This window comes from Gracilinanus agilis, chromosome 2, assembly GCF_016433145.1.
Source record: "Gracilinanus agilis isolate LMUSP501 chromosome 2, AgileGrace, whole genome shotgun sequence".
Taxonomy (NCBI): domain Eukaryota; kingdom Metazoa; phylum Chordata; class Mammalia; order Didelphimorphia; family Didelphidae; genus Gracilinanus; species Gracilinanus agilis.
In genome coordinates this window covers 647,589,207-647,615,137 of record NC_058131.1, presented here as the reverse complement: position 1 = coordinate 647,615,137, position 25,931 = coordinate 647,589,207, and the positions used below count along the sequence as shown (strand labels likewise).

The following is a 25,931-nucleotide window of genomic DNA, read 5'->3' as shown; positions in this document are numbered from 1 at the left end:
AACAACAACAAAAAAAAAACCCAAATGATTGACTTTACAGTCAATATTAATGTTCTAGAGGGAAGGATTTCAAGTGTTTTAGGAATTGTTACAGAGAAGAAAGAGGGCGTAGAATTGTTTTGCTCAGTCCTAGAAACTGGTACCCAGAATAATGGGTAGAAATCACAGAGAATGGCAAGTGTGTCCTATGGGGAAAGTCGGTTAAGCCCTCTGAGCCTCAATTTTCTCATCTATAAAATGGGGATGATAATACTGGTAGTTCCTACTTCATGAGGTTGTTGTGAGGCTCACAGGAGATATCTGTACAAGCCTTAAGATGCCATATGTCAGTTGGTAGTAGAGATGGATGGTGCCCAGGAGCCACAGTTACCCACCTGTGAAAGGGAGTGGACTAGAAATCCAAGTTCCATTCCACGGCTGCCATCGAGTGTTCGTGCTGTGACATCCTAGAGTCTGAGTTTCTTCCCACTTCTGATATTCTAGGCTTCTAATGCCAGTCTCTCCGCCTCTTGTTCCAGGGCCATCGGAGCCAACCCACTCTACTGCAACTGCCACCTTCGCTGGCTCTCCAGTTGGGTCAAAACAGGTTATAAGGAACCTGGCATCGCCCGATGCGCTGGGCCCCCTGACATGGAAGGGAAGCTGCTCCTCACAACTCCCGCCAAGAAGTTCGAATGCCAAGGTGAGCCTTTTCCCCCCCATTCTCCCCTTTTCACACCCACTTCTTCTGGTCTCCCAAAGCTTCCCTCTTTCTCCAATCCTTTTCCTGCATTGCTGGGACAAGCATCCAGCCTCCAGGAAGTCTGTCCACGGGTCCGTGCATCCTGCCTCCAACAGGGAGCCCCGGTTGGCTCGAGGGGCTTTGCTATTGCAGGTGGAGTTGGACTATGGGCAAGATCTTACTGAATCTTTTCTATCTTCCTATGTCATGTGGCCAGAGTGGTTTGTACACAGCAATGAATACTACACCAATGTTAAAAGTTGAATGATTTGCTTGCGGTCATGCAGATAATTAGTGGTTGAATTAAAACCCGGGTCTCCTTCTTTGTGGTCCACAATGCTGTCTGAATCACGGAAGGCGCTGGGGAAGGTTGTGAGGAAATGATGGACCCCGAAGGATGGGTAGGATTCAGGTAGGCCTAAAAGAAAGTTCCAGGGAGAGGAGAGCCCAGGGCTAGGCATGAGCGTGGGCCAGAATGGGGACAACTGCCCTGCCTGGAAAACTACATGGAGCAGATGGAAGGACTTATATGGATTATTGAACAGAGGCAAATCACCCCTTCTGATTGTGGAAAATGGCCCCAGACTGCTCACTGACTGCAGGAGATGGGGCAGGAGGAGGGGAGGGAAAGAGCATGAATCATGGAACCATGGAAACATATTCTAAATTAATTAAATAAATAAAAAATTTCAAGTTAAAAAAAAAAAAAGAAAAAGAAAACAGCGAATGGCCCCAGAAGCCCTTCCTTTTAGAAGCAGAGGGTGCTTCCTATGGAGCCTGGCGGCCTCCCAGAAGTAGCTGTCTCTTAAGACAGAATGAAACTTCCTTGAGGCAGTTTTGTAGCCTGACAGCCCTAGTTTGGTTTTTTGGGGTCCCTCGATTTCCCTCATGAGAACCTATTAACATAAGATAAGAAAATGTTTATCCGTTTCTTTGTAAACTATAAAGTGCTATGAAATATTTGTTATTATTATTCCTCGTAGCACCAATGGTCCCACCATTTGTGCTGATGCTTCCAGCATTAATGAATACTTTACAGCCCCCATGGCACCAAATGTAGTCCCTGTGATTCCCGAGGCACGGCCACGAGCAGCCTTGGGAATCTTACTCATAATAAATGGGGTCCTACCGCGGATGCCCACGGGGCCGTGTCCCTTTTTAGTGCCTCTGCTTCCCCAGCCCCCCATTAGTGCCAATGGAGGGAGGGAGAGGGGAGAGACTTCAGGTGATGGTTCTTTCTGCAAAGGGAGAGGGAATTCTATTAGAACCCAAGTAAGAAAAAAGAAAATGACAAATAAATGATTGATAGTCTATGTTTTTACAGATTTTATCTTTATTCCCCGATCTATGCCCTCCACTCCATGACAGAGCACATTTTTAAAATATAAAGAAAAGCAGTTCAAACCAAATCCAATGGTGTATGCTGTGTACTTCTGTAAAGAAGAGAGAGTGGGGGGTGGGGGGGGTGCTCCCTCAAATCTCTTTTTCAGGACCCAGTTTGGTTCTAATTACGTCGTGTGCCATGGGTCCGACTTTGGGTAAAAGATCTGGGAAATGGGATTCAGAGAATGGCAGAATAAGGGGTCCAGCTGATGAGGAGGGAGGACTGGCTCCTCTTACATAGATATTAGCTTGAAGGACGTAAATAACGGTCACTCGCCCCCTTCTTTTTGTTATTTTTAAGCCTTTGCCCATTTCCCCTGTAGATATCAGCGGGGAAAACTTGTCAGAAACATTACCTAAAGAATGGCTGTGGTACGATTTCAGGGGAGCTCCTGTAGCCTCCCCTGGGCGGTAGCCTCCTGCTGTAGCCAAGAGGTCTGAGCAGTGATGGGCTGAGTTATGGGGAAAACAAGACAAAAGAGGAGGAGGAGGAGGTGGCCGGCCAAGCCCTGGGGCTCACGGGGAGAAGAGAAGTCCGTGTGAGGCGGGGAAGGATTTGAGTGGCCTGTGGTTGGTTCAGTGGCCCTTTCAGCCACGACGTGCTCAGCAGTGGACAGCAGAACAGAGCTGCGGGACAGTTTGCTGGCCGTCCCATCCAAGCGGGTCCCGCAGGTCCCAGCCCCCTCCTCCAACCTCCGTTGCTCCAGACTCCAAGGCGGGGCAGCCTCCCTCTTGCATCCTTCCTGAGCAGTTGCGACTCGATGGTGGATAGATGCCCATCGGAGCCGTGATTATTTCCAAAAGTGGGGCTCTCGCAGAACCCCCAATGTTAGTCTTTGTCATCAAAGTACCAAAGAAGGGCACTCATCTCCCTGAACGGCTCTGTGCTTGGAATGGATTTTTTTTCAGGATGAGTGAGTTTGTGAGTCTGGGGGTAAGTGGGAGCCAAAGGGAGGGAAAGGGGAGAAGGGAGTCCTTTTCCCTAAGGCTCTTCCAGGCTGCTTGTGTGTGTTGCAAGTCACATATTCTTTCTTCTCTCTGAGACCTATTAGCTCTCGATCTAAGAACATAAGAGTGTCTTTAATTCTTGGGACCTTTCATGACACCTCAAACTGCTTTCCCAATCCCTTAGGTCCTCCCTCCATTGCTGTGCAAGCCAAATGCAACCCCTGCCTGTCCAGCCCGTGTCAGAACCAGGGAACCTGCCAGAATGACCCCCTGAACTCCTACCGGTGTGCCTGTCCCAGCGGCTACAAGGTAGGCAGAGCTCTGGGGGGCCCCATCAGGCCATGTTGCCCCTGGCAGAAATGACTCGTGATCCCAGAGTCTGTACTGCAGAATTGGGATTGGGGCGACTGGGGACGGGGTGGGGGTGCCGTTCCTAGCCCCCAGCCTTCTCAGGCCCCACCTTGTGCTCAAACTGTCTCTTTAGTCTTTCCAGATCCTGTGTCTCCCTGGATTTACTGTCTCCTCCTCCTCCTCTTCTTTCCCCTCTTCCTCCTCCTTTTCCTTCTCCTTCCCCTCCTCTTCCCCAGGGCAGAGACTGTGAAATGTCACTCAACAGTTGCTCCAGCGGCCCCTGTGAAAATGGCGGGACCTGCCACTCCCAAGCTGGAGAGGGAGCCGGGTTCACGTGAGTGCCCCGAGGGCCCACTCTTTCCCTGGGGTGTCCTGGGCAGGCAGCCACGTGGGGAGGAAAGGTAGCTCTCCAGGGGGGATCAGAAGAAGTAGGGGCCAGGTTCCTGGAAGGAGAAGCCATCCAAAGCTTGGATAAACCCAAAAGACCACGAAGGAGCTGAAAGTCTGGCCTCCCTGTGCTGGGCAGCAGCGGTTCTCCTCCTGAAAGGGGGCACTGAGCAGTGCTGAGGAGCTTGGGAAAGAGGAACATCAGGAAGGAGGCTGAGGGACTTCCACCAGGGAACAGAAGAGCCCTGCAATGGGGACAGGCCATCCTCAGGGCACGCATACGTCTGGGTCGATCACCCTGTGTGTTCTCATGCTGGCATGAGCTGCACTTGGTTGTGCCTGAGGGAGAGACAGTGCCTCTGCACTGAAAAAGAAAAGCTGCTCCCCTTCGTCCCCCAGAACAGAGAAGAGGATGGCCCTAGCTGAGCCCTAAGAGCATAGGTTCCCTGAGAACTCGCTACCCATAAGCAAGTGAGAGGAGCTCAGGTCCAGGTCACGAGAGGGTCTGATGGGAGCTCTGATCTGAGCTGGGACTTGGGGGCCAGGAGAAGCAGTGAAATGGGGTGAAGGAAGCAGAGGCCTCGAGTTCCCATCCTGGTCTTGCTCTATACTGGCTGTAGGACGGCATGCAAGTTATTTCCCTTCTCTGGAACTCTGTTTCCTTCCCAGTAAAATTTAAAAGTCCTACTAGAAGGCTTCCAAGTCCTTAAAAACTCCCCTAAGAATGATCTTGTCCCAGTCTCGAGCCCCTCAACATGCCTGGCCTGCCTTTGGGGCATGAATGAAGGGAAGCCAAAAGGTTGTTCCTGATCCATTAGGAGCAGGAGATTTGTAGGAGCCGAATGCAGCAGGCCCAGCTGGGGCGCCTCATTGCCTTCCCCCTCTCTAGCCCTGAGTCCCAAGGCTGTGTGCTTTTCTGGGGAACATAATTAGTTTCTGAAAATAAATCCCCAGCAGGGAAAGAACAAATGGGCTCCCTGGAAAATGATGTTGAATCAAGAAGCAGAGATGGCCAAACCTGTCTCTTCAAACCCAAATTACCAGATGTAAAAAATAAAATGCTAAATGGCCTCTCTCCCCGTCGCCTTGGAAACCCAGCATCCTTACAATAGGCATAGATTCTCCTCTGGGGTTTGGCAGAGAAGCTCAATCAACGCATCTACCCTGCCCAGCGCTTCGACACAGCGGAAAAGGCTCCCTCCCTAAAGCTCCCAGTGGATTTGGGGCTGAGATGCACAAATGTCAGGACTGGCTGAGAGCAGGCAGCTAAGAGGACCGGCTCCATAGCATGAGGGCAGGGATCAGTTGTGGAGTTTGATCTCCAGCACCGGCTTTGTGACAGCCCCGAGAACAGGACCAGAGCCTCAGATTTATAATGTGAGACGGGCAAAGACCCGCCGTCAGAGGCTGGACCACTGACCGCTGGTGAGGCATTGGCCAAGTCCCTCGCCTCTCTGGGCTTTCGTTTTCTCATTTCTGAAAGGAGGAGGTGGGCGTGGATGAGCTCAGGTCCCTGAGCCCTGTGCCTCGGAAGCATCATTTGTGGGAGGACCAGGGGAGGAAAGACCTCGGAGAAACCAGATAGCCTGCCGGGCTTCTGGAAGACGTGGCCTTTGGGGATGGGGTAGAAGACACCATCCTCCCTCACACCGTACACGGAGGCAGTGTGTGTGTGTGTGTGTGTGTGTGTGGAGGTGGGAGTCGAGTGGGGAGAAGCAGAAGAAAAGACATGCCAGCCGTAGCTCCCTCCTCTGAGAAATTGGGAAGAACCACACAAATACACAAACTCATTTAGTTTAGGGGTGACTGGCAACCTGCATCACAGATCCTAGATCTTAGACCTCCGAGGAATCTCTAGAGGACATCTAGTCCTTGTCCCCCCATTCTCCAGAGGAGAAAACTGAGCCCAGAGAAGGGAAGGGAACTTCTCTGGCATGGCTAGGCTATACGTGACAGAAGCAGGAACCAGAGCTGGGAGGACCTTCCAGGCTCTCGGGACCCAGAGGTGGCAGCATGGGCTTGGCGGTCACTGCCTGCCCTCCACCTCTAAGCATTAGTAGGGCATGATGTTCTGGAGCATCCGAGGAACAAGAGAGGAGAACGTTAGGAAGCACCTCTGGGCTCCCACCCTGATCTAGCAGAAACAACTCTGACTCTGACTCCAAAAAAGAATTAGACTTGGTGAGAGGCGGAAAGGACCCCAAGATCATCTCGTCCAACCCCTTTATTTTACAGATCAGAAAAATGAGGCCCAGAGAGGGAAGATGACTTGCCCAAAGTCACACAGCTAGTAAGTGGTACCGCTGGGATTAAAACTGGGGTCTCCTGACTCCCGCTCTAATGTATCACTGGCAGGATTGGAATTAGCATCCAGAAGGGAGGCCCCAGCGACGCCTGGGAAAACTGTGGCATGTCCAAAGGCGCAGGAATCAGGAAGTGAGCCAGACACTCCGAGACGGCCTTCTGCCGGGTGGCTGACCCGCTTTTCCCCATCCCTTGCAGGTGCTCCTGCCCGGCGGGGTTCGAGGGGCCGACATGCGGGGTGGAAGCAGACAACTGCAGGAATCACGCCTGTGAGAATGGGGGCCTCTGTGAGGATGGCATCCACAACTACACATGCGTGTGCCCCCTTCAGTACACAGGTGCCTCCTCCCTGGGAGAGAAGGTGGGGAGGATAAAGGGGACAGACGCATCTTTGGACAGTCTCGGGACAGAGAAACTCACGAGGGGGAGGCCTTGTTCAGATCTCACTAACTTCTGAGCCTTTCGTGACTCCTCACCCTATGGTGTTGGGAATCACCAAACTTGACCGCCTCACATCCTTAGGCCCAGCAGCCTGGGGTTAAGGCAGCCCCCTGTCCTAGCTGGGGAGGCAGAGCACTGAAAAGGGGCGCAGGAAGCCTAGGCCTGGAGTCAGGATCTGGGCTCCGAGCTGAGCTCTGCCCTTTTTTGCCTCTGGGGCTCTTGGCCTATCCTGGAGTGCAGAATGAAGGGGACTGAGGAGGTGGCCTCTGGGGTCTCCCCCTCCCCCCGGCTCTCCATCTCCGGTCCTGGCTGGGGAGCCCTGGCTGAGGAGGGCCTGTAACGCCAGGCTCCATCTCCTCTCTGTCTCCCTAGGAAGGACCTGTGAGCAGCTGGTGGACTTCTGCTCCCAGGATTTAAACCCGTGTCAACATGGTGCCACATGTGTTGGTACCCCTGAGGGGCCCAAGTAAGTGCCTCCCGGTCCTGGGCCAATCCTTCCCTTGGCTGTGTCCCCTCCTCCTTCTGTGCCTTGCTATTGGGATAAGGTCCTGGTTGAGTTGGGTCCTCTCCAGGACACAGATAAGAGACAACGGAATCACAGAAGTTGAGAGCTGATTTGAGCCAGTATCTAGACCAGCCCATGCTGGAAAAAAAGAATTCCTTCTACCACATACCTAAAGCTTTTGCTTTTAAAAACCACATTTTTGTGAATAATATGGAAATAGGGATTGAGTGATAACATTTGTACAATCCAGTGGAATTGTTTGTTGGCTTTAGGAAGGGGGGAGGGAAAGAATTGCATAAACATGAAAAAAATTTATTTAAAAATAAATAAATAAATAAATAAATGCATTTTTAAAAATACACACATTTTTGGAAGCCACAGATTCGTCAAAGGATGACAGCCAGGATGCTTGAGGGCTTTAGGTCATGCCCTATGAGGAACTGGGAGTGTTTACTTTGGAGATATTTATATTTATATATATTTATAAATATTTATAAAGCACTTTGTAAACTTTAAAGGGCCCTCTAAACACCAGCAACGATGATGATGGTGGGGATGGGGATGGTCTTGACTTGAGTTTCCCTCTGCCTAGGTGTGAATGTGCCCCAGGTTACGTGGGCGATAACTGCAGCATCAACTACGACGACTGCATGGATCATCAGTGCCAGAACGGCGCCCGCTGTGCGGATGAAGTGAATGGCTACTCGTGCCTTTGTGAAGAAGGATACAGGTAGAATTTGGGAGCCCAGAAAGTGGCTTGCCTAGAGTCCTCCAAATGTCTGAGCCTGAGCCTGAGCCTGAGGAAGGGCCAAATCAGGAAGTCCTGAGTCCTGAGATTTTCTCTCTCCTGAGATGATGGTGATCCATAATGGAAGGGCATATCATGTGATAAGAGGCTATTTTTTTTAAAGGCAGCAGCCTCCATCTTTCAAATGTAATCCAGGCTACTGTCTTGTTCCTACTTGTTTCTGGACCATTAGTGGCTCTCTGCCTGTTGGGAGCATCTGGCTATGGATTAACTGACTGGTGCCCATCTCCCGGCCCCTCCTGGTCAGGCACAGGCACGTTTATTCTGCTTGGGTTCCTCTGATGTGTCTTGCTAGGCTAGAGTAGCTGTGAATCACATGCAGGAGACCATCTAGTGTTCTGGGACACGACAGCATTCACCCAAAGTTATCTCCAACAGGAGCACCCGGAGGACCCTCACTAGAGGATGCATCTTTCTTCCATTTAGCATCTGTGCAGAATATCCTCCTTTCAGAGGAGAACATTTTTAGCAAGAATATTTCTTCCTATTTCATGCCACCCAATATTGGGCAGAGTGAAGACCCTTCCTAGCTGTGTGACTCTAGACAAGTCACTTAACCCTTCTTAGCCTGTTTTCTGTAAAATAGGCAGCTAGGTGGGGCTGGGAGTCAGGAAGACTTGAGGCCCAAACTAGTTTTAGACACTTGCTAGCTGTGTGACTCTGGGCAAGTCGCTTACCCTCTGTTTGCCTCAGTTTCCCCAGCTGTAAAATGGGAATAACAACAGAACGGCACCTGTTTCACAGGGCTATTAGGATCAAATAAGATAATATTCATAAAGTTCTTAGCATAGTGCCTTGCCTATGTAGGTGCTCTATAATTGCTTATTCCCTTCCCAATAGTCTTCTGGCTTATCAACATGTTCCCTTTCTTTACCTCCATCATGGGATCTCCTATGACCTTAAATCTATGGAAGACCTCTTGATGAAGGGTTTAAGGCTGCGTTTTGTTCCTCTGAGTCAACTGCTTTTTTCTAAGTCAACGAGCAACGGACACTTCCTAGCTGGGTGAACCTGGGCAAGTCCCTTTGTCTAGCCCTTACCACTCTGGTTCGTTAGGACCAGTACACAATTTTGAGTCTAAGAGGGGAGGGAAAGGGTTAAAAATGAAAACAAGCAAGAACAGCAGGATCTTGAATTTTTTTAACCTCTCAACCAGGTGACCACAAAGCTATGTCCTGTTCTAAAAAAGTTGCTTTTGAAAACCCACCTGTGCTCTTTTCATATTTCCCTCAAAAATATCTTTGATGTGCTCAGAGACCATATAGAGATGAGAAAGTAGGTAAATTACTAATGTCTTTTCAGTGGAGTTTTTTTTTTTTAAACCTTCCCCTCTGACTGGTATTAGTTCCAAAGCAGAAGTGTAGTAAGGGCTAGGCGATGGCTGTGAAGTGACTTGCCCAGGGTCACACAGCTGGGAAGTGTCTGAGGCCACATTTAAACCCAGGAACTCTCCTCTCCAAGCTTGGCACTTTATCCACTGAGCCTCCTAGCTGCCCTGTCTCAGTTGTCTTTAAAAAAAATACTGTCTGTGATCTTTTCTATTCTTTCAGTATCTTCTCCTTGAGATATCTTGGAAACTTATCCCCAAGTAATTTTTAAATGATCACTTCCAGCACGGATAAGTCTCATTTCCAGACTCAGTTCCCCATTTCTGCTTCCTCATGTAAAACAGCAGGTCCTGGAATGTTGGGTTCCCAGTGGGCTATTTCCACTGTTGAATTATAAATAGAGGGCTGGTTAGAGCCTTAGAGATCCCTGAATCTAGCCCTCACACTTTACAGATGTGGAAACTGAGACCCAAAGAGATTAAATTCCTTCTCCAAGGTGGGATCTGAGCCTCTTCCAAAATACTTCATGATAGAAATGGGGGCGGTTCTGTTTTGCTCTTTAAAAATTGCATGGGTACAAGTAACTGTGCTGAGCAGTGACATGACCAGATGGGGGAAGTAGGGCTATTTGGCAGCAGAGTGCAGAATGGATTGGTGTCGGTCACTTCTGAAACGTGAGCTGACAACAGAGGAGAGCCTCTATTCTCCGTTCTCCGCTGCCTCCTTCCTTCTTTCCTTTCCTTTAAAAACCTTCCCCTCCTCCCCATCCCCAGCTCCGTGGTCTACTCTAAAACTATCCCCCTTCCTGCTGTGCGGTCCTGAGTACCCATTCTTTGGAAGGTAACAAGCCTGCTTTCACCTTCCATTTTTTTCCTTTTCTACTTCTTCCAGATATAGTTTGTCCCTCCTGATCCTAGCCTCCCTGGTCTCCCTTTCCAGCACTGGCTACACCTTCACTGATTCTCCCTGGTAAAAGTTGGGGATTTAGAATGCTTCTTGTCTCCCATTGCAGCCTTCAGGCTCTCCTTCTGGTACCATCACTCAGTAACCTCCCCTCCTCTGAGGGTCATTTAATCCATATCTTTTGCCCAGTCAACATTTTGGTAATTCCAGATACTCCCCCCCTTTTTCTCAAAGAGTTCAGGGCTCTTTCCTCTTCAATGCTTGCCCTCATACTAGAGAACTTCAATAGACCTAATGATATTCCTGCAAACACCTTAACCCAGTTGTTTTTCAGTTTTCTCATTTCACAAGACCTCCTCCTCTACCCTAGCCCAGCCTTTCTTGCCATCCCCCACAAATACACTAGTTCCGTGTTCAAGATCTCTAAAATTCCCTCATCTGATCAAAACATATTGTCATTTAATTCTGAGGGACTTATGAGAAAGAAGCTATCCACATCCAGAGAAAGAACTGTGGGAGCAGAAACGCAGAAGAAAAGCATAGGATTGATCACATGGTTCGATGGGGATATGTTTGGGGATGTTGACTTTAAATGATCACTCTATTGCAAATATTAATAATATGGAAATGGGTTTTGAACAATGACACATGTAAAACCCAGTGGAATTGCTCGTTGGATCCGGGAGTGGGGAGGGAAGAGGGGAAGGAAAGAAGATGAATCATGGAATCATGGGGAAAAAATTCTAAATTAATTAATTAAATAAAGATGAAAAGATGAAAAAATAAAATAAAATAAAATAGGAAAAAATATATCTATATTGTCATTTGACCTTTTCCTCTGGCTGTATAACCCTGAAATCTGTTCGAGATCCTTTGCATGACCCCCTTTACCCTTCGGTTCTTTCCAAGGCTCTTACCCCAGCTATGTGCTTCTCCCTTCCCCACCTTGACTCCTTGGTGAATCTCTCTTGAAGTGTACAGTACTTACCTCCAGGAGCTATTGTGAGATCACGAGCTAATGTCTATAAAGTGCTTTGTAAGACTCCAAGTGCTCTTGAAATGACAACTATTATCCCTTCCCTTTTTTGGAGCCTACCCAATGATTGTTCCTCTCACCTTCTCCCCACTTCATCTTTTATCTCTTCCTATTTCATGTCTCTTTTCCCATCGCTACTCACATGCTCAGCCTCTCCTCTGTCTCTATTTGACCCTGTCATACACATCAAGCTCTCATCTCCTCTCCTCTTTCCCTCATGGCCCAGTTCCTAGAAAGACCCGTCTACTTCCTGTCTTTATTTTCTCCGTACCTACTAGCTCAACAACTTGCTGTTCAGTTTCTGACCCCCGCCCTAAGGAAATGGCTTTCTCAGGTTATCAAAGACCTTTAAACCTCTAAATCCAGTATTCTCTTCTTGAATGTGTTCCAAAAGATGCTCTATTGATGCCTCTTGTCTTTATGTCACGTCATTCCCCATCCCTCTATGAATCCTATCTTGAAATAAAGAGAAACAATCAGAAACATTCCATATGGAAACCTAATATAACAATATTCTGTCTCAATAATTCCCTCTGGAGTCACTGTATATTGTTCCTTGGTTTTACTTATTTCACTCAGCATCCATTTGTACAAAGTGTATGTCTTTTCTTTTGCTCATATTCCATTATATATTCATTTACCATTTTCCCCATCCAATTCTTAATCAGTGAACACTTACTGGGTTTCCCATGGCCTCTTTTCAGTCATCTTCCTTGACATTTTTGTAGCATTTGACACTCCTGACCACTCCTATCTCTTCTCTGTTGGGTTCTACCAGTGCTCTCTTTTGGGTCTTCTGTCTGTCTGACCATTCCTCTGCTTTAACATCCTCCATCCCCATCTCCTGAACGTGAGAATCTTTCTGGAACTTCTCTTTTCTTCTTACACTGCCTCCCTTGGTAAGCTTATCTTGATTCAATGATTATTTCTAGGCAAGTAACTCCCAAATCAAAATGCCCAGCTGTCTTCTGGACAACCATCTCTGGATGGGTCTGTGATGTCATTAATGTGGATAGTCCCTCCAGTGTTACCAAAGGGAAACCCCACTCCCCCATGCCTTACTTCTGTTCATTTCTGGAAACTCTGGAAATTCTCCAAAGAGGGCTTAGCCAAAATGCTAGATTCTTCCTCTTCTCTTGACTTTATATTGAAGGAAAACATGGCAACCCATCAGTCATCCCTCTCTTTGCTACATGACGGGTCCATCTTCTTTCTTGTCAGTCATGTATCTCTTTGATGATATCAAAATATGCAGCTCGTCTTGTGTAACTCCTTGGCAATGTTATCGTCTACTCACACCTATCACGTATCTCTCCATCATCTCTTGGGGGACCTGCAACTTTAGGGTCTTTGGTATTCCAGGATTTGTGGCCGGACAGCATTGACTGAAGGTTACTGATGTTAGGAAGATAGTCGTTTTGGGGAGAAACTTGATTATTGAGTACTTGGTGTATTTTACCAAATACCATAGCTGACTCTGCTCCTCCTCCTCTTCCTTTTCATTTGGGGCTCAGCCCTCACTTATTCTATGTTCAAAACAAATGTATTGAAATTTGGTTTGTTTATGCTACTGCATATTGTGGTCTAGACAAGAGGCATCCATTATCCACTTGGCTATTTTTTTTTTCTTCAATTGCCTTTTATTTTTTTTAACATTTAATAATACTTATTTTTTAGAAAAATTAACATGGTTACATGGTTCATGCTCTTACTTTCCCCTTAACCCCCGAGATCCCCCCATAGCCGATGCACATTTCCACTGGTTTTAACATGTGTCATTGATCAAGACCTATTTCCAAATTGTTGATAGTTGCATTAGTGTGGTAGTTTTGGGTCTACATCCCCAATCATGTCCATCCCAACCCATGTGTTCCAGCAGTTGTTTTTCTTCTGTTTCCACTCCTGCAGTTCTTCCTCTGAATGTGGGTAGTTTTCTTTTCCATAAATCCCTCAGAATTGTCCTGCGTCACTGCATTGCTGCTAGTACAGAAGTCCATTACATTCTATTTTACCACAGTATATCAGTCTCTGTGTACAATATTCTTCTGGCTCTGCTACTTTTGCTCTGCATCAATTCCTGGAGGTCTTTCCAGTTCACATGGAATTCCTCCAGTTTATTATTCCTTTGAGCACAATAGTATTCCATCACCCGCATATACCACAATTTTTTCAGCCATTCCCCAATTGAAGGACATACCCTCCTTTTCCAGTGTTTTGCCACCACAAAGAATGCAGCTATAAATATTTTCATACAAGTCTGTTTATCTATGATCTCTTTGGGGTACAAACCCAACAATGGTATGGCTGGATCAAAGGGCAGGCATTCTTTTATCGCTCTTTGAGCATAGTTCCAAATTGCCTTCCAGAATGGTTGGATCAGTTCACAACTCCACCAGCAATGCATTAATGTCCCAATTTTGCCACATCCCCTCCAGCATTCATTACTCTCCCCTTCTTTCATTTTAGCCAATCTGCTAGGTGTGAGGTGATATCTCAGAGTTGTTTTGATTTGCATTTCTCTAATTATTAGAGATTTAGAACACTTTCTCATGTGCTTATTGATAGTTTTGATTTCTTTATCTGAAAATTGCCTATTCATGTCCCTTGCCTATTTATCAATTGGGGAATGGCTTGATTTTTTTATACAATTGATTTAACTCCTCGTATATTTGAGCAATTAGACCCCTGTCAGAGTTTTTTGTTATAAAGATTTTTTCCCAATTTGTTGTTTCCCTTCTGATTTTGACTATATTGTTTTTGTTTTTACAAAAACTTTTTAGTTTGATATAATCAAAATCATTTATTTTACATTTTGTAATTTTCTCTAACTCTTGCTTGGTTTTAAAATCTTTCCTTTCCCAGAGATCTGACAAGTATACTATTCTGTGTTCACTTAACTTATTTATAGTCTCCCTCTTTATATTGGAGTCATTCACCCATTCCAAATTTATCTTGGTGTAGGGTGTGAGATGTTGATCTAAACCTAATCTCTCCCATATTGTTTTCCAAATTTCCCAGCAGTTTTTGTCAAATAGTGGGTTTTTGTCCCAAAAGTTGGGCTCTTTGGGTTTATCATACACTGTCTTGCTGACGTCATTTACCCCAAGTCTATTCCACTGATCCTCCCTTCTGTCTCTTAGCCAGTACCATATTGTTTTGATGGCTGTTGCTTTATAGTATAGCTTAATATCTGGTACTGCTAGGCCCCCTTCCTTCACATTTTTTTTCATCATTTCTCTTGCCACTTGGCTATTTCTGTAGAGATATTGAGTCTGAACTCTTATGTACCACTCATGGAAGAAGCTATGAAGTGTTCTGAGGATTGAGGCAATTAGAACAATGTGTTCTGCAAACAGTAGCATCTGGAAGACCTCGCCATCGGTGGAGAACCACCCTTCCATTTGGACTTTGCCCTCTATTTCCTTCATGGTGGCTCCAAACAACCTTTGAAGAGCCATGGCTCACTGTTTCTGCCTCAGCCGTTATTAATAATTAGGTCACTGAGCAAAGTTATCTTTTTCAATTCATCTTTCAAGGAATCTTATACACTTCTGTCATAGACTTGGGTAACCCCCTGATGTAAGAGAACTTTGAAGGTGGCATTTTGTTCTACCAAATCAATGCTTCCTTTAACAGTCAACAGAGGATAAGCACGATGGGACCGTATATTCTCTTCCTCTTTTGGCAGTAGAATGATTTACGAAAGCCAACCTGCCCTCTTTTCACACATTTCTCAAGGAGGCCTTCCATATGTGAAGATTACCCTTATTTAGATTTTCAAGGAGCTAGGAAAATAGGCATGTGGAGAAGGAGTTATTCCTCTTTTCTCAGTTGCCTTTGTAGAGTGATAAAACCTCAGATCTTTGCCAACCATCTTGTACGTTCTCTTCTTCCTGACAGCTTAAAAATCAGTCCTTCAGGGCCCTTAAAATTCTACCAGCTCACGTTCATACCTCCTTGCTGTGTCATCTGGCACCATTTCTATTTCCTCATGCAGTACATTGAAACTGTGCTGTTGAGTCTAAATGTGGTGTCTCCACTGTGGTTGATGAATCTTTTCCATTATTTTGTCTGGTTTTCCCCCTGCCCCCTTCCTTCCAATTTCATCCATAAGTATTCTTAGGATAATTTAACTTAATTTCACCAAGCTTTCTTTGAACTTGTTTCTTATATTTTGTATGACAATTGCTTGTTATCTTCCACTGCTCTTCTTATTTGGATCTTCCAAATTTATGTTCTAAACCAGTTGTGCCCTTAGCTGCCCTATTTCTTTCCCTGCCCTGCAAGTCATGTATCTGTGGCTAACATGATTTCTAGGCTCCTTTTGTGATTAATTGACATCAATTGAACTTCCTTAGGAAATTGTGATTGTCTATATGTCTGTTCTTTCATCAGTTTTTCATTTTTCAATATCAATAATTTGTTCAAATAGATTAGGTTAAAGTTGCTTCAGATGAACACTATCCCTTCTCATTGTTCTTCTGATTTGTACTGATGTCAATCTTTGCTTTAATAAGTCATTGATTTAATTGTACACACTGATAGCTGATTTGGAAATTTCTTCCACACTGGTAATCAAGTCACTTTTTGTGATGTTGTTTGGTTCTTACCATGTACCTAACGAACTCTATTCGAGGAGGAAAAAGGCCTTTATAAAATCTACAAGCCTTTGGCCTCTTTTGTTTCTTGCTCCTCAGTGATGTTTTCCAACATGTTTTTCACTGTTCTTTGCCCATCTTTGAACCGACCTCATCAATTGTTAAAATATGCATTGGTTTAATTGGGAAGGTCTTAATAAGTTCTTCAATAGATTTCTCTAAGATATGAGAACATAGTCTACAAGTATCTTTATGATAGACACAGAACAAATGCTGTTTCTTTACTTGTCTTTTATTTCCTTTAGTTCTGACGTCCTTAAAGGACCCGTGTAAGGTCATTAACTCTTTTTGTACATATTTGTTTGTTCCTATTATATTTGCAATCATTTTTAAACACCACAAACAACAGAATTAAGAGTTCCAAAGGACCCAATGGTGGTGCCAGTTAATAGAATGTTACTCCATTGGACGAGGGTTATGTAGATCCTTGGGGATGGACATTTACTAAATACTTAATTCAATTGAAATGAAAATAAGGAAAGGGCTCGAGTGACTAGAAATTAGTGTATATTGGGGGGAAAGGCTACAGGATCAAACAGGAGAGTCCTGGTGCCTAAGCCATTTGGTCACTCTGTTTCCAACTTAATTTTTCTCTTTCTCTTCCCCTCCCCTCCCTTCTTCTCTTCTCTCCCTTTCTCTTCTCTTCCTCTTCTCTTCCTTTCTCTTCTCTCCCTCTCTCTTCTCTTCTCTCCCTTTCTCTTCCTTTCTCTTCTCTTCCTTTCTCCTCTCTTCTGTTCTCTTCTGTTTTCTTCTCTTCTCCCCTCATCTCCTCTCTTCCCCTCCCCTCTCTTCTTCTCCCCTCCTCCTCCTCCTCTTCCTCTCCTTCCCTCCCCTCCTCCTCTCCTCTCCTCCCTTCCCCTTCACTCCTCCTCCTCCTCCTCTCCTCTCCTCCCTTCCCCTTCACTCCTCCTCCTCCTCCTCTCCTCTTCTCCCCTCCTCTCCTTGTTGCAGTGGCCAACTGTGCGAGATGGCTTCCCAGCCCCTAAAACCACTGAGCCCCTGTGAGGGAGCGGAATGCCAGAATGGTGCCAACTGTGTGGACCTGGGCAACAGGCCCGTGTGTCAGTGCCTGCCAGGCTTTGGTGGTCCTGAGTGCGAGAAGCTGCTAAGCGTCAACTTTGTGGATAGAGACACATACCTACAGTTCACTGACTTGCAGAACTGGCCCCGGGCCAACATCACACTCCAGGTACGAGGGCATTGAGGCTGGGCAGGGGGGAGGAGAGCCGGAGGATGCGGGAACAAGGCAGCCTTTACACGGGGAATAAGAACTTTGCGTTTCTGGGGGCACCCCTTGGTAGGTGGCCCCCCTTGGCAGGCGGCCCCAAGGCTTCCCCTCCTCCTTTCCTTCCACCCTGGAAGGCAACATCTGGGATTTTTGCAGGTGGCCACAGCGGAAGACAACGGCATCCTGTTGTACAACGGGGACAACGACCACATTGCTGTAGAGCTCTACCAGGGCCACGTGCGGGTCAGCTACGATCCGGGCAGCTACCCCAGCTCTGCCATCTATAGGTAGCTCCTCCTTTGCCCTCGGGGGTCACCCTTTGGGAAGTGGGGGACCCGCCACTGTGGTCTCCATGAGAATGACTGTGATTCTCAGTCACAAGAGGAATCCCCAGAAGTCCACGAGCCAGAGCTGGGCCACCACCTAGCTGGCAGCTTTTCCCTCTGGGGCCTGCTCCAGAAAGGAGGCTCTGAGGGTTCCTCACCTTGGTGGAAGGGGGGCAGAATAGTGTGGGAGGGGAAGGGTCGGGGAAGCGGCCCAGGGACCCCACAGAGGTGCCTTCCCAAGAGAGCCCTGAGGAGGGTGGAGAAGTCTGTTCATCAGTCAGCAGAGAGCCCGTGAAAGTGCTTTGGGAGCCGCAGGAGGAGGATGACCTGTGCAGGTCTCCAAGAGCGCCAGTCTCTGGAGGAGGGCTGATGTTCTCCTGTGGCAAGGATGGTCTGTGGCGGAAGCCCCTGACCCAGGCGGGGTGCTGCCTTGTCTCCTTCTAGCACCGAGACCATCAATGATGGCCAGTTCCACACAGTCGAACTTGTCACCTTTGACCAGATGGTGAATCTCTCCATTGATGGTGGCAGCCCCATGACCATGGACAACTTCGGCAAACACTACACCCTCAACAGCGAGGCCCCGCTCTATGTGGGAGGTGAGGACTCCACTGCCCTGCTGGCAGGACCCGGGGACACCCCATTCGTTTTCTGTCGGAGAAAGCTCTGATCCCGGAAAGCCTGGGATGCTCGATGGCCCTGCCGCTTCCTAGAGGCCAGACGTTCCCAGGGGAGTGGATCCCCCCCTAAAACTCATCTGGAGGCTGAAAGGGGATCTTTCCTGGGGCCAGAGGACCGGAGCCCTTGGCATTTAGTCTCTGGACTGACTAGATCATGGAAGGTCCTGTAGATTGGGGATGGGCTAGCCCTAGTACGCTTCACTCCCGCCATTTTTAGTTTAGAATCAGTCTCGCCCTTGGGTTCAGGAGTGGGGATGGGAGAGGCTGAGGTCCCAAAGGTCTCCTTCCAGGGCACCTTTCTTCTCCCTCTGCTTTGGGGCTCCGGGATTGGCACAAACAGATTTCCACAAAGGAGAAGCTACAGGAAAGGGTGGCTTAGCCTGTTGCATGTGCGGGGATTCTATGAACGTGGACGCTGGCATCACTGAAGAGAAGGACCTCTTAGCCAGGGCTGGGAGGACTTCCAGATCCTCCTAAGCCTTCCTGCCCTCTCTTGGCCAGGGACAGCCTTGAGGGAGGCCAGAAAGAGAGGCTACACCTAGCAGGGTGAGGGGAACTTTCCTCCAAGTTCTGGGTAGACGAGGGACTAGCTAGAAATGGGGAAACAAGAAAAGGGGCCAAGAAGGAGACCTATTGGTGGACTGGGAGGAGACGAAGACTTGGTTCCTTATCTCTAATAAAGTCCCTCCAAAGGACGTGCCCGGAACGTGCCCCCTTCGGGGCTTCTCCCAGGGCTCAGGCAAGCTCTGCTCCCGGCTGCAGGGATGCCCGTCGATGTGAACTCGGCTGCCTTCCGGCTGTGGCAGATCCTTAACGGCACCAGCTTCCACGGCTGCATCCGCAACCTGTACATCAACAACGAGCTGCAGGACTTCACCAAGACCCAAATGAAGCCGGGGGTGGTGCCAGGCTGCGAGCCCTGCCGTAAGCTGTACTGTCTCCACGGCATCTGCCAGCCCAACGCCGCGCAGGGGCCCGTCTGCCACTGCGAGCCAGGCTGGGGAGGCCCCCACTGTGACCAGCAGCTCGGCAACCCCTGCCAGGGGCACAAGTGAGTGCTCTCAGGAGACCTCCAGCCCCGCAGAGGAGCCAGGAAACGGGTAGAGAGGGGGGTGCGAGGCAGCAATAGGTTGGGGAAGACGCTCTTCCCAAAGGCCCGCCTGGGCCATCTCCTCTTCTCCAGGTAACCCTCCTCCATCCCAGCCCGGGAAGCGAACGCCCCTGGCCTCCCTGCCCAGCTCCCCCGGATTCACGGCACAGGGTCTTCCCGAGGGCACGCGCCTTGTCGCGCCTCCCGCCTGGAAGTGGGGACAGCAAAGGGCAGCCCAGATTTGGCATGATCGGACCCTCTGCCTCCCCGGCTGCTGCCGAAACTTGGGAACTTGGCGGAAGAGTGCGAAGGCGGGGAGGAGTGATGAGGTCCAAGAGTTCGAGGGCTGGGAGGAGGAGTGATGAGGCGGAAGAGTTCGAGGGCTGGGAGGAGGAGTGATGAGGCGGAAGAGTTCGAGGGCCGGGAGGAGGAGTGATGAGGTGGAAGAGTTCGAGGGCTGGGAGGAGGAGTGATGAGGCGGAAGAGTGTGAAGGCGGGGAGGAGGAGTGATGAGGTCCAAGAGTGCGAGGGCTTCCACCCATGTCCTCCCGGCTGACTGTCCTGCTCCCTCTTCTGCTCTGTCCCCTCTAGGTGTGTGCGTGGCACCTGCGTGCCCCTGGATGCTCTGTCCTATAGTTGCCAGTGCCAGGATGGGTACAAAGGAGCTCTGTGCAACCAGCCGGGGGAGCCACTAGATCCCTGTGAGAACCTTCACTGTCTGCATGGGCACTGCCAGACTTCCTCTGAGGGGGCCGCGCACTGTGTGTGCCGCAGCGGTTTTGCTGGGGAGCTGTGTGAGCAAGGTCAGGGGCCCCCATCCTAATGCCCCTCTTTTTTCCTGAAAGTCCTTGCTCCTTCGTTCACTGCTTTCTCTTCCTTGCCTCTGCCTTTGCCCTAAGCCCAGTGTCCCCTCTCTTCTCCCTCCCCTCCGGGTACCAATCCCCACACTTCTCCCTTGGGGGAGTTGCCTCACAGCCCTTCTACGGGTTCCCCCACCTGGCTATGCCTCCTGGCTGCCCCATATCTCATGAGCAAGAGCCTCCCTGTGGCCTTCTGAAATGAAACGCTCCTCCACTCACCCTCAGTGCAACGAGAAGAATGGCGCCTCTCTCCAAGTCTGCATGGTGTCTCCTCCCAGCCTAGAGCATCCTGGTAAAAAAGAAAGACCAAATCCTTTTCCTGTCCCCCATCTCCATCTCCATGCCTGGAAGTGGGGCATAGCAAAAGGAAGTCTGGGTTGTTAAAGCCACGGATCCTATTCCTTCCCCCTGGCCACTGACAGGGAAGCGGAAGGGGGGCAGCGAAGGCTTTGGAGTCTCACCTCCGCCACTTGCTGCTTGCCTAGTCTTGGGCAAATCACGACATCTCTTTGGCCTCCTTTTCCAAATGAAGGGTTTGCCTTCGATGACTTTCTTAGGGCCTCCCAACTCCAAACGTCCGGCCCTCTCTAGGATTTCGGCTGTCTTCCGTAGTCCCTGCGGTATGCTTGGAGACGGAAGCCTCGGCTTGATTCCTAACTTTTCCCCTTTGTACGTGCCTGGAGAAGTCACTTAAAATTAAGACTCTCAGAAAAGGCCACCCAAACCCTGTGGAAGCGGTTAGGGGAAGGAGAGCCCCCGAGCCCTGGAGAGATGGTTCCGAGGAAGCTCGGAGCCTCACGTTCCACTTCCCGCCTCCGTAAACCGCTCTCAAGAAGGCCTGTGACCCTGTGGCTTTCTCTTGGTGTCTCACTCAGAGTCCGAGTGCCAGGGGGACCCCGTTCGGGATTTCCATCAGGTCCAGAGGGGCTATGCCATCTGCCAGACCACCCGCCCGCTGTCCTGGGTCGAGTGTCGAGGCTCCTGCCTGGGCCAGGGCTGCTGCACGGGGCTGCGGATGAAACGGAGGAGATTCACCTTTGAGTGCAGCGATGGTTCCTCGTTTGTGGAGGAGGTGGAAAAGGCCATCAAGTGCGGCTGTGCTCGCTGCATGTAGTGCCCGAAGGGCCCGCGTCCGGGCTGACGGTGGGGGAGGGCACGGGCGAGGGAGATGGGGGAGGGAGGGAGGGGGGATGGGACGGGGAGCGACCGCAGTGAAGAGGGAGATGCCGGAAGGTGGATGGTCTGTGCGGCAAGAATAGGCATGGACGGTGGACTGGAATAGCCGTGGGACAGCAGAGCCGTGTGGCAGGAACTATGGCCATTGGAAGCAGGGGAAGGAAGGAGGGCAAGGGTGACTGCTGATGGGCAGAACCTGTGTGTAGATAGATTTTTTTTTTCCTTTTTAAAGCTCAAAACAAAATGGCAGCTGTGGGCATGGGGGCTGAGCTGAGCTGCTCTGTGTTGTCGGCTTGCCCTCTTCCCGGGGCCGGCTCGAAGTGCCTTGCACATAGTAGGCGCTCAATAAATATTTGTTGAATGAATGAATGAGTGAGTGAGGTGCCAGCAGGGGCATATGCCTTGCCCACATCCCTTCCTGCCAGATGCCCAGGCCACTCCATCCGGGTGGAATCTAGCCGTCTGTACTCAACTCTTTCTTCCTCTATGCCTGTGGCTAGGCAAAGCGGAGGAGCAGCTTCCAGGCTGAGGGGTGAGACCACCGCATGGCGCTGGAGCCCAGACGTGTTCTCCCCCTCTCCGGGCTGCCGGCTCCTAGCACGAAAGCCGCTCGGGAGGATGGCTCCTGGCTCATTTGGCCAGGCTCATGTGCAGTTCCTGTGCCAGAGAGGATGTCTTCGGGGGCGCAGACTTAATTATACGATGGAACTGATTCGGATGGTTCAACCGGCCTTCCTCCCTGGGAACGGACTGTTCAGAAAAATATTTCTGGGTGCTCTTAATGGTCTCGGGGTTGGGCACGCGGGCACCCGGCTCCCTTAGGAGCCGTAGCTGCCCTGGAGACCAGAGGCATGCTCTGAGGACTTCTGGCTTCGCGCGGGGCCTCCAGCACAGAGAAGCACAAAAGCAGACGGCGCCGACGTCAGCCCTAGAAACTTGTAGAGTTGCCCCTGGGATGGGGGTTGGAGGGGGGCGGGCAATTACCTCCTGCCGGTTCTTCCCCTTCCCGGGCAGCAGCAACGCCTTCATCCTTTCGAGGAGGCAGAACAGCCTAGTTCCGAGGCTCGCCATCCAGCACTCTTCACTTAATAGGGAAAGCAAGCATCGCCTCGAGCTCCTAGAGGGGAGCCTCTTCCCCAGGGCCCGGCAACAAGCCGAGAGGACAGCGGCGAAGGGGGGAGGCGACCGCCCCTGGGGGTCACAGATAGGAAGGCAGGGAGAGCAGGGCGCTCTTTAAAAAGTGGGCTGGGAAAATCGATCTTAGCAAGGGCAAATATCCAAGAGTTTGCCGAGGCCCAGATGCGCTGACCCTGGGGAAAATGATTTCTGAGTGGTGCCAAGGGGGCGGGGATCCGTACGCAGAGCAGAAGCCTTTCCTTTGGCTGTGGAAATGGGCTCACGGAGAAGTCATGACCAGGGTCAGACTAGAGATGACTGTCTTCTTCCTCCCCCACCTCAACGCCCCACTCGCCCTCCCCATCCTAGCAGCAGCCGAGGTCTCACCAAGCCCCAAGCCAGAACGGTAGCCATGAATAAGACTGTGGCTGGGCTCAATCCATCTCACCCAACCGGGTTCCCTCCCCGGATGTATTCTGGGCAGCTCTTTCGCTACAAAAGCCCTCGCCACGAGAGTATAAGGAAAACTGGATTTGGAATGGGATGAGCTGCTCTAGTCTTAGCTCTCTTGCTCACCTGCTGTTGGGCAAGTCCTCATCTGCAAAATGAGACTTAAACAAGAGGATTATCTACGGCCCCTTTCAGATCCAGGATTCCAATTCACGGATTAGATCCCAGGATTTGGATCACCATTTTTAGCTTTGGTCACAGCCTTCCGTGATCTCTCGGGACCAGGGACAGGCAGACTGCTGAGGCACGAGATGGCACGGGTGGGTGTTAGTCCAAGTTGGCTGGGAGAGTCCAAGAGATGAACTATTTGGGGAGTGAACTTGGTAAGACTTCCACCGCTGAGCTAGAGGGACAGTTTAGGATGGAAGTTGGGGAAACCATCTCTTGAGATAGAAAACATTTACCCAAATAAAAATCCAAACATGAACCAACAAGTATTTAGTAAGCACTATGCTAAGCATGGAGACTGGGAGGGATACGAAGCAGAAAGAAATCTCTGACTTTAGCCTATATTCAGGAAGGGAAGATAAAACATTTAGTCCCATTGTAAAATAGTACGGCACATTATAATTGGGGTTTGGAGGGGAGGGACGCTCCAGAGAAGGCTTCCATAGAGGAGGGGAGACTTGAGGTGGCCCCAGTGGCTCCCACTGTAGACCTCTAGGTCGGATTAGCAGGCCATCAGAGTATTAAATGGAAAGATAGCCGAAGGTGGAAATGGAGTGTGTGAGGGGCCAGGTTTAAGACTCACTAAATTGTTGACCATCCATAAATAAAAATTCCACTTGTAAATGGAATTGAATTGATTATTAATTTAAGTATTATGAAATTGAAAATAAAACATGAAACTTCATTCTTTTATTCTAAAACACCAGCCTGGCTAGAGGACCAAGGTGGGGGTGGGGGTNGAATTGATTATTAATTTAAGTATTATGAAATTGAAAATAAAACATGAAACTTCATTCTTTTATTCTAAAACACCAGCCTGGCTAGAGGGCCAAGGTGGGGTGGGGGGGTGGGGAGTGGGGGAAGGTCCTGATCTCCTCTTCCCAGATTGTCCGAGATCCAGTCTAGATGTCATTAGAACAGGGATTCTTCACTTGGGGGCCATGAACTTGTTTTTTAAAAAATGCTTTGATATCTGCCATTCAGTGTAATTGGTATCCTTTACATACTGTCTATTTTACTTTATGCCGGTAAAAACATCATTCTGAGAAGGGCCCAAGAAAAGAAAGGTTGAGAACCTCAGACTTGGAGGAGCTCTGGGTGGAAGCGCAAGGCTGGACCTTTGGGGAACTTGATTCTCTTTCGGTGGAAGACTTCCGTGGCTTGTCCTTCTGTCCTGAAGCTGCCCATGAGCTCTCGGCTGCTGTTTCAAAGGGCAGAGGAGATGGGAATTTCAAAGTTCAAAGGGTGGAATTCTCTCTCACCCTCGATGAAGTTGGCTCTGGCTTGTCTCTCAGCTCCACAATGTCCACTCTAGAAGGTCCTGGAACCATCTCTTGGGAAAGAAGGAAGGTCAAGGCATCTCTGGCCCCTGATTGAGACACAGGCTTATTTTTTTTTTTTTAAACCCTTACCTTCCACCTTGGAGTCAATACTGTGTATTGGCTCCAAGGCAGAAGGGTGGTAAGGGCTAGGCAATGGGGGTTAAGTGACTTGCCCAGGGTCACACAGCTGGGAAGTGTCTGAGGTCAAATTTGAACCTAGGACCTCCCGTCTCTAGGCCTGGCTCTCAATCCACTGAGCTACCCAGCTGCCCCCCACAGGCTTATTTTTAATGTCATCTCATGCTTTCAAAATGCTCCTTTCTTCCCCCATGGGCTTTAGCTTCCAGCAAGCAGGAGCTGGGTTTCTATTTAAAAAAAGGGAATGAAAGGTGGAAAAAAACCCCAAAACTTATGAAGTCTCCTATCCCTAAGGAAACAACTCTCAACCATTGATGTGCACTAAGTAATCCCCTTCCTCACCTCCTAAAACCCTACCAACACGAGCCACCTGATAGGCCTTGTGGGAAAAGCATCAGCCCTAAGCCCCAAGTTATAGGACAGTCAGGCCATTGTATCAGGGCAGCTGAGGACTGAGGCAATGATTTCTGTTCCTTCTCCAGTTTCTCTTAGAATACTATTCTCCCTCTTACCCAGCTAGGCCTAGTCTATCCTTGGGCTTCGCTCTTCCAAACATGATAGGGAGAGCTCAGCAGGCCTCCATTCCAGATTTTTCTTGCCTCCCATTCATTACATTAACAAGTTGAATTCCACCCTGATGTATGTCCCATCCTCATTTGGATTTGCTACTGAGGCCACTCCTTAAAGACATCAGCCACCTCCACACCTGACAAACCCATTTGAGAACTTTGAACTATTTTTGGTTTTATCACAGGTCACTGCATGAACAGGTTGCTTTTAGCCATTGGTACTAAAGGGAGGAATAGGGAAGAGAAAGGGTTCAATACGGATGCTTTGGCAGGGCCATTTAAAAAGGAAAATGCCACAAAACTCCCCGTGAAAACCAGTAGAAAATAGAAAAGGCTGGACTTTCTGCCTGCCTTCTTTCTTTCCTTCCTTCTCTCTCTCTCTTTCTTCCTTCCTGTTGTAGCTTAACCTTAAAGGAATCTCTTTCTACAGACTACTTACAGATTCTAATATATATACACACACAGACACACATATATTTGTATTTCATTTTGTTATAGTATTTTTTTTATGTTAAGGGTAAAAACAGTGTTTTGTTTTTGATGTTCTGCAATAACGACATTTGAGGGTTTCTTTCTCTTGGTATTGATCCCAGACAAAGCTGGTTAGTGCTAGGCCAACGAGGGAGCCAGCAGTGGTCCTTTGTTTTAGAACATATGACATTGTCTATGTTGCCTTCCATGTGAACGTGACGTTTATTCCTTCTGAGATTTGGGGTTGCTGGTCTCTTCTTCGTGGCTGCCTGCTGCCACTTGGCTGCTCCCCGGGCACGAGGAGTCTTTCTCTAGATACCCCCGGATTTAGGCAGGGCCTGGACTTCAGGAACTCCCGGCTTCCCCGGAGCCTTCCTACGGAGATGAGAGACAGGAAGCCAATGTGGAGATCCGGGGCTCGTCCTCTCCTCGCTTTCTCAAACGTCATGTATTCTCCACGAACAGCCAACAAACCATGTCCTTGAGGTGCTTTCCAGTCAGTAC

The 25,931-nt window shown here is 49.1% G+C and overlaps 1 protein-coding gene across 1 annotated transcript in view; it reads left to right on the top strand.

The window, feature by feature from the left end:
- SLIT1 (slit guidance ligand 1) overlaps positions 1-22,003 on the top strand; it is a 250,314-nt gene extending 228,311 nt beyond the window's left edge. The window contains exons 23-34 of the mRNA XM_044660208.1: positions 519-682; positions 3,237-3,361; positions 3,640-3,737; positions 6,293-6,432; positions 6,908-7,001; positions 7,633-7,770; positions 16,725-16,962; positions 17,158-17,288; positions 17,772-17,926; positions 18,770-19,058; positions 19,689-19,900; positions 20,833-22,003. Of these exons, the coding sequence (XP_044516143.1) occupies positions 519-682; positions 3,237-3,361; positions 3,640-3,737; positions 6,293-6,432; positions 6,908-7,001; positions 7,633-7,770; positions 16,725-16,962; positions 17,158-17,288; positions 17,772-17,926; positions 18,770-19,058; positions 19,689-19,900; positions 20,833-21,071 (2,023 nt within the window). The 3' untranslated portion in view covers positions 21,072-22,003. The remainder of the gene's footprint in view (positions 1-518; positions 683-3,236; positions 3,362-3,639; positions 3,738-6,292; positions 6,433-6,907; positions 7,002-7,632; positions 7,771-16,724; positions 16,963-17,157; positions 17,289-17,771; positions 17,927-18,769; positions 19,059-19,688; positions 19,901-20,832) is intronic.
- Positions 22,004-25,931: the final 3,928 nt, after the last annotated feature.